The 8395-nt window shown below is 43.3% G+C and overlaps 1 protein-coding gene across 8 annotated transcripts; it reads right to left on the reverse strand.

The window, feature by feature from the left end:
* Positions 1–2165: 2165 nt before the first annotated feature.
* On the reverse strand, positions 2166–7051 carry LOC106592699 (cysteine-rich protein 2). 8 transcript variants are annotated; one of them, XM_045712493.1, is made up of 4 exons: positions 6789–7051; positions 3724–3887; positions 2749–2803; positions 2166–2435 (listed from the first exon to the last, which is right to left on the reverse strand). In XM_045712493.1, exons 1-4 carry the CDS (start codon positions 6829–6831, stop codon positions 2398–2400), a joined length of 300 nt encoding a protein of 99 aa, XP_045568449.1. In that variant the 5' UTR covers positions 6832–7051; the 3' UTR covers positions 2166–2397. The 8 variants fall into 8 exon arrangements, with proteins under 8 accessions (XP_045568449.1, XP_045568448.1, XP_045568446.1 ...); XM_045712492.1 differs by having other exon boundaries at positions 2166–2510; positions 6789–7041; XM_045712490.1 differs by having other exon boundaries at positions 2166–2448; positions 6789–7026.
* Between the last annotated feature and the right edge of the window lie 1344 nt (positions 7052–8395).

Consider the following 8395-nt stretch of genomic DNA (forward strand, 5'->3'; position numbering starts at 1 on the left):
GGGGTTGTGGGTAACATGGGGTTTGGGGGTAACATGGGGTTTGGGTAACATGGGGTTTGGGGTAACATGGGGTTTGGGGTAACATGGGGTTCTGGGTAACATGGGGTTCTGGGTAACAAGGGGTTCTGGGTAACATGGGGTTGTGGGTAACATGGGGTTTGGGGTAACATGGGGTTCTGGGTAACATGGGGTTCTGGGTAACATGGGGTTCTGGGTAACATGGGGTTCTGGGTAACATGGGGTTTTGGGTAACATGGGGTTTTGGGTAACATGGGGTTTTGGGTAACATGGGGTTCTGGGTAACATGGGGTTTGGGTAACATGGGGTTCTGGGTAACATGGGGTTCTGGGTAACATGGGGTTTTGATTATTTTAAGAGAGTAGCTCAATTACGTCTGTTTTGTTTCCAGAATAAATTGAAGTTTTGAATGTATTGTTTTTTGCTTTTGTCTTAGATTCTTTATCTTATTTAGTGTCTCTTAGATTCTTTATCTTATTTAGTGTCTTAGATTCTTTATCTTATTTAGTGTCTCTTAGATTCTTTATCTTATTTAGTGTCTCTTAGATTCTTTATCTTATTTAGTGTCTCTTAGATTCTTTATCTTATTTAGTGTCTCTTAGATTCTTTATCTTATTTAGTGTCTCTTAGATTCTTTATCTTATTTAGTGTCTCTTAGATTCTTTATCTTATTTAGTGTCTATTAGATTCTTTATCTTATTTAGTGTCTCTTAGATTCTTTATCTTATTTAGTGTCTCTTAGATTCTTTATCTTATTTAGTGTCTCTTAGATTCTTTATCTTATTTAGTGTCTCTTAGATTCTTTATCTTATTTAGTGTCTATTAGATTCTTTATCTTATTTAGTGTCTCTTAGATTCTTTATCTTATTTAGTGTCTCTTAGATTCTTTATCTTGAAGTGTTTCCATTATTAGTCCATGTATTATTATAATCATCTGGTCATTCTTTGTATTTTTAAACATTTTTTAATAAAGGGGTTTGTTGTTGTTTACCTCTCATGATGTTATTGATTATAAATGTTATGATATTGATAATGATGTAGATTATTGTTATGATATTGTTAGTAGTATATAGATAATGATGTTATTGATTATGATGTAGATTATTGTTATGATGTTGTTAGTAGTATATAGATAATGATGTTATTGATTATAAATGTTATAATATTGATTATTGATTATGATGTAGATTATTGTTATTATGTTGCTCTCTAAACTGCCATGTAATCAACTGAATGCTTTTAATAAAATGACAGGCTGTCAGTCTTGTGTGATTCCCCTCTTGGACAGACTACAACATACAGTAAGAATATCATGCTGAAACCCTCATAGCCAAGTGTGTGTGTGTGTGTGTGTGTGTGTGTGTGTGTGTGTGTGTGTGTGTGTGTGTGTGTGTGTGTGTGTGTGTGTGTGTGTGTGTTCAGAACTCTGGTGGTATTGAAACATGATCTGACTAGGTAGTGTCCACTCCAGTACATGTGTAGTGTAGGATGTGTGTCTGTGTACTCCAGTACATGTGTAGTGTAGGATGTGTGTCTGTGTACTCCAGTACATGTGTAGTGTAGGATGTGTGTCTGTGTACTCCAGTACATGTGTAGTGTAGGATGTGTGTCTGTGTACTCCAGTACATGTGTAGTGTAGGATGTGTGTCTGTGTACTCCAGTACATGTGTAGTGTAGGATGTGTGTCTGTGTACTCCAGTACATGTGTAGTGTAGGATGTGTGTCTGTGTACTCCAGTACATGTGTAGTGTAGGATGTGTGTCTGTGTACTCCAGTACATGTGTAGTGTAGGATGTGTGTCTGTGTACTCCAGTACATGTGTAGTGTAGGATGTGTGTCTGTGTACTCCAGTACATGTGTAGTGTAGGATGTGTGTCTGTGTACTCCAGTACATGTGTAGTGTAGGATGTGTGTCTGTGTACTCCAGTACATGTGTAGTGTAGGATGTGTGTCTGTGTACTCCAGTACATGTGTAGTGTAGGATGTGTGTCTGTGTACTCCAGTACATGTGTAGTGTAGGATGTGTGTCTGTGTACTCCAGTACATGTGTAGTGTAGGATGTGTGTCTGTGTACTCCAGTACATGTGTAGTGTAGGATGTGTGTTGATGCCTAAAGAGACTCTGTGTTTAACACACTTCAACCAGAAGACTGTAGAAGCTTCTGTTTTATTGAAGAACAACCGTTTCTCCATTGAACACAATGTTGTGGTCAAGGTAGTTGTTTTATGACTGACTGAAAGAGGGAGACTTTTAGAGTATTTCTTGGTTGGTCAAATGTTGGTTGGCTGAATGTTGGGTCTAGTTGGTTGGTCATTGGCTTGATGGCTGAATGTCAGGTTTGTTGAACATAGATCCTTGTTGATAGGCTGTTAGTTCTCATTAGGTTGTATTTTGGTGGTTTTTGGTTAGACTGGTTCCTAGGACTGGTTCCTAGGAGGAGGAAGAGGAAGAGGAGGCTGAGCTGTGACAGTTTGACATCAGTCTCCTGTTACCTGCTGAGAGAGAGAGAGAGAGAGAGAGAGAGATTTGCTGTACATAGCATCCTAAGACACACACTGATCCCTATTTAGTGTACTACTTTTGACCAAGTCTCTGGCCAAAGTAGTGTACAATGTAGAGAATGGGCTGCCATTTGGGACGCACCCCAGCTAAAGTACATCTTCATGTAACAGTTAGTGCAGTAGGGTTTCTCATCACAACAGTTACAGTACATCACCAAGCAGTATCTACCTCTGGTACCAAACATCTTCATGTAACAGTTAGTGCAGTAGGGTTTCTCATCATGCTGAAACACAAGGCACAGAAAACATCTTAGTTCATGAGATACATAGATACACACATACATACATACACACATACATGTAGACATGTAGACGGACGGACGGACAGACCTTCTCCACCCCACCTCCCTCACTCCCTCCCCACACTACCCCTCCATGTCTTCGTACCTCAGCATGTTGTCCTGGGGTCAGCTGTCTCTGACACTGTTGACACTATCTTTCCCTCCACTTCTCAATCTCTCCCCCCTCACTCCCCCTTCCCTTCCCTCTCTCCCCTCCCCTTCTCTCCCTGACTCACTCTCTCTCCCCCTTCCCTCTCTCCTCTCTCCCCTCTCCCTCCTACGTCTCCCCCCTCCGCTATACTCCTCTCCCTCTCAACCCCCTTTCCTCTCTCCCCCTTCTCTCCCTCCTCCTCTTCCCTCCCTCCCTCTCTCTCCATACCTCAGCATGTTGTCCTGGGGTCCCCCTTCTCTCCCTCCTCCTCTTCCCTCCCTCCCTCTCTCTCCATACCTCAGCATGTTGTCCTGGGGTCCCCCTTCTCTCCCTCCTCCTCTTCCCTCCCTCCCTCTCTCTCCATACCTCAGCATGTTGTCCTGGGGTCCCCCTTCTCTCCCTCCTCCTCTTCCCTCCCTCCCTCTCTCTCCATACCTCAGCATGTTGTCCTGGGGTCCCCCTGTCTCTCCCTCCTCCTCTTCCCTCCCTCCCTCTCTCTCCATACCTCAGCATGTTGTCCTGGGGTCCCCCTTCTCTCCCTCCTCCTCTTCCCTCCCTCCCTCTCTCTCCATACCTCAGCATGTTGTCCTGGGGTCCCCCTTCTCTCCCTCCTCCTCTTCCCTCCCTCCCTCTCTCTCCATACCTCAGCATGTTGTCCTGGGGTCCCCCTTCTCTCCCTCCTCCTCTTCCCTCCCTCCCTCTCTCTCCATACCTCAGCATGTTGTCCTGGGGTCCCCCTTCTCTCCCTCCTCCTCTTCCCTCCCTCCCTCTCTCTCCATACCTCAGCATGTTGTCCTGGGGTCAACTGTCTCTGACACTGTTGACACTTCAGACACAGAGGGTGGTAGTCCCGCCCCAATGACCTCTTCTTCTCACCTGGACCAATGGGGAGAGAGGATACCAAGGGTTAGAGGTCAAATGTCTGTCATGGACCAATCTGGTTAGAGGATACCAGGGGTTAGAGGTCAAATATCTGGCATGGACCGTTGGGGTTGGAGGATACCAGGGGTTAAATAAAACATTTAATCAAATTGTATTTGTGACATGCGCCGAATACAACAGGTGTAGTAGACCTTACAGTTAAATGCTGAATACAACAGGTGTAGTAGACCTTACAGTGAAATACTGAATACAACAGGTGTAGTAGACCTTACAGTGAAATACTGAATACAACAGGTGTAGACCTTACAGTGAAATGCTTACTTACAAGCTCTTAAAAGCTCTTAACCAACATTGCTTTAAGAAGTTTTAAGAAAAAAATGTTTTAAATAAACATATATTTTTTAAAGATATAAATAAATAATTAAACAGCAGCAGGTGTCTTTCACAATTTGTACGGCCTTCCTCTGACACCGCCTGGTATAGAGGTCCTGGATGGCAGGAAGCTTGGCCCCGGTGATGTACTGGGCCGTACGCACTACCCTCTGTACTGCTTTGCAGTCAGAGGCTGAGCAGTTGCCATACCAGGCAATGATGCAACCAGTCGAGATGCTCTCGATGGTGCAGCTGTAAAAGCTTTTGAGGATCTGAGGACCCATGCCAAATCTTTTCAGTCTCCTGAGGGGGAATAGGCGTTGTCATGCACTCTTCACGACTGTCTTGGTGTGCTTGGACCATGTTAGTTTGTTGGTGGCGTGGACACCAAGGAACTTGAAGCTCTCAACCTGCTCCACTAAAGCCCCGTCGATGAGAATAGGGGCGTGCTCGGTCCTCCTTTTCCTGTAGTCCACAATCATCTCCTTTGTTTTTATCACGTTGAGGGAGAGGTTGTTGTCCTGGCACCACATGGTCAGGTCTGACCTCCTCCCTATAGGCTGTCTCATCGTTGTCTGTGATCAGGCCTACCACTGTTGTGTCATTGGCAAACTTGATGATAGTGTTGGAGTAGTGCCTGGCTCGACAGTCATGAGTGAACAGGGAGTATAGGAGGGGTCTGAGCACGATCCCCTGAGGGGCCCCCGTGTTGAGGATCAGCATGGCGGATGTGTTGTTACCTACCCTTACCACCTGGGGGTGGATTTATTTAACAACTGACATCAGTTTGGCTCCAACACATTTACAACAAAGACATTCTGACAGTAAAATAAATACAAGTGTAAAAACATATAAAGAATATTTCATGCTGAAACCCTCATATTAAACACCAATGATATTTACTGAGTTTATGGGTTATATGAAGGTTAATGATTGTAATATATATATTTTTTAAACAATTTTATTTAATTATTGTATATTTGACATGTGAAAAGGTCACACAGAGGACCAGAGATAATTACAGACTCATGTGATGAGGTCACACAGAGGACCAGAGATAATTACAGACTCATGTGATAAGACCTCACAGAGGACCAGAGATAATTACAGACTCATGTGATGAGGTCACACAGAGGACCAGAGATAATTACAGACTCATGTGATAAGACCACACAGAGGACCAGAGATAATTACAGACTCATGTGATAAGGCCTCACAGAGGACCAGAGATAATTACAGACTCATGTGATGAGGACACACAGAGGACCAGAGATAATTACAGACTCATGTGATAAGGTCACACAGAGGGCCAGAGATAATTACAGACTCATGTGATAAGACCACACAGAGGGCCAGAGATAATTACAGACTCATGTGATAAGGTCACACAGAGGACCAGAGATAATTACAGACTCATGTGATAATCTTAAGCACAAAAAGACCACCAGATGTAATTTGATAAAATTCCCCCTAAAATGTAAATGTTACCAAAATTCTGGTAGTTTCCTGGTAAACATAGACATTTTCCAATAATATACCTTTCATTTGCAACCCTAGTTCCTGTACCGGATATATGCAAATAATGCAAGTCTCTAAAGGAAAGGAAGGCAAGTTGGTATGTGAACAAAGCCGAAGTGTGAGAGACCAGTCTGATGTCTCATGTCAATTAAGGACTTAGGAAAGGAGCCCAGGTGAAAGGAAGCCAGGTTAGACTATAGGAACCCAGCCTCTAAAGGAAAGGAAGCCAGGTTAGACTATAGGAACCCGCCTCTGAAGGAAAGAAAGCCAGGTTAGACTATAGGAACCCAGCCTCTGAAGGAAAAGGAAGCCAGGTTAGACTATAGGAACCCAGCCTCTGAAGGAAAAGAAGCCAGGTTAGACTATAGGAACCCAGCCTCTGAAGGAAAAGGAAGCCAGGTTAGACTATAGGAACCCAGCCTCTGAAGGAAAAGGAAGCCAGGTTAGTCTATAGGAACCCAGCCTCTGAAGGAAAGGAAGCCAGGTTAGTCTATAGGAACCCAGCCTCTGAAGGAAAGGAAGCCAGGTTAGACTATAGGAACCCAGCCTCTGAAGGAAAGGAAGCCAGGTTAGTCTATAGGAACCCAGCCTCTGAAGGAAAGGAAGCCAGGTTAGACTATAGGAACCCAGCCTCTGAAGGAAAGGAAGCCAGGTTAGTCTATAGGAACCCAGCCAGTGAAGGAAAGGAAGCCAGGTTAGTCTATAGGAACCCAGCCAGTGAAGGAAAAGAGACTTATCCCAGGATGAAAAGAAAGCTGCTTAGAAAGGAAAGGACACCAGGTTAGAGTATTGGAGAGTAGCCGGTGTGTTACAGAACAGTCTGCTTCCTCAGAGAAGACACTTCCTGTTGTCTGTGTGTGAGTCATGACAGACTGTTCAGAGCATGGAGAACACACACACACACACACACACACACACACACACACACACACACACACACACACACACACACACACACACACACACACACACACACACACACACACACACACACACTGCACTCACCAAAGTAGACGGGTTTCCCACAGATGGGACAGTAGCCCACCATGATAGATGATATTCCTGACACTGTTATTTAGCAGACAGGAAGTGTGTATGTAGAGAGTGTGAGATGGAGAAAGGGTGTGTAGAGAGAGAGAATGTGTGTGTGAGAGAGTGTGTAGAGAAAAGGTGTGTGTGTGTCAGAGAGATGTACAGGAAATAGGTTCAACTGTGTGAACATGGCGTGTTGTGATGACAAAACCAGGATGTGGTGAGAACCTTGTCACAGCAAGACAAAGAAACATCACTTCAAAAGAAAATACAATATGAACACATTGGTGTCATTGGTAAAACTAAATATACATAGATATATAGAACTAGAAGGATATGATAGATAGAACTAGAAATATATGATAGATAGAACTAGACAGATATAATAGATAGAACTAGACAGATATGATAGATAGAACTAGAGAAAAATGATAGAAAGAACTAGAAAGATATGAAATATAGAACTAGAAAGATATGATAGATAGAACTAGACAGATATGATAGATAGAACTAGACAGATATGATACATAGAACTAGACATATGTGATAGATAGAACTAGACAGATATGATAGATAGAACTATAATAACCTTTAGATAGAAGATGAACAAAGATGTCTATTCTGGACTGTTATGTCTGAACAGAACATCAGGTGGGACTAGATCTGGGCTGTTATGACTGAACAGAACATCAGGTGGGACTAGATCTGGACTGTTATGACTGAACAGAACATCAGGTGGGACTAGATCTGGACTGTTATGACTGAACAGAACATCAGGTGGGACTAGATCTGGACTGTTGAACAGAACATCAGGTGAGACTAGATCTGGGCTGTTATGTCTGAACAGAACATCAGGTGGGACTAGATCTGGACTGTTATGTCTGAACAGAACATCAGGTGAGACTAGATCTGGGCTGTTATGTCTGAACAGAACATCAGGTGGGACTAGATCTGGACTGTTATGACTGAACAGAACATCAGGTGGGACTAGATCTGGGCTGTTATGTCTGAACAGAACATCAGGTGGGACTAGATCTGGGCTGTTATGACTGAACAGAACATCAGGTGGGACTAGATCTGGACTGTTGAACAGAACATCAGGTGAGACTAGATCTGGGCTGTTATGACTGAACAGAACATCAGGTGGGACTAGATCTGGACTGTTATGACTGAACAGAACATCAGGTGAGACTAGATCCGGGCTGTTATGACTGAACAGAACATCAGTCGTAACTGTGTAGTTTAGTAATTATCGAGGTTAGCTAGCCAGCTATTTCCGTCCCCCGCGACGGCATTTTATTTATTTTTTTTATTTTTTTTTTCCAAACCCAGCCAACTATTACCGACGAGCAGCATTGTAGAAACTAAATACATTACAAAGGAACGTCTTGATTGGTGTTATGTTAGCTAGCTACAAAGTTGCTTTTGTATCATGACAAGGTGTAGTACTGAAACTATCGAGGTTACCTAGCCAGCTACACGTTCAAAGTCAACAACGCAGCCACTGCTAGCTAGCCTACTCCACCAGCCAGCAGTACTGTATCATTTTCGTCATTTTAGTCAATAAGATTTTTGCAATG

This window comes from Salmo salar, unplaced genomic scaffold (assembly GCF_905237065.1).
Source record: "Salmo salar unplaced genomic scaffold, Ssal_v3.1, whole genome shotgun sequence".
Classification (NCBI taxonomy): Eukaryota; Metazoa; Chordata; class Actinopteri; order Salmoniformes; family Salmonidae; genus Salmo; species Salmo salar.

Excerpts from the sequence above, each read along its gene's own strand:
- LOC106592699 (XM_045712490.1), bottom strand. The coding sequence starts at position 6,831 with ATGGTGGGCTACTGTCCCATCTGTGGGAAACCCGTCTACTTTG. Across the intron at positions 3,888-6,788 it reads TGGGAAACCCGTCTACTTTG|GTGAGAAGAAGAGGTCATTG; the intron begins GTGAGTGCAGTG and ends CCATTGGTCCAG. Across the intron at positions 2,449-2,748 it reads GAAGATGTTTGGTACCAGAG|GAACCAGTCCTAGGAACCAG; the intron begins GTAGATACTGCT and ends TCCTCCTCCTAG.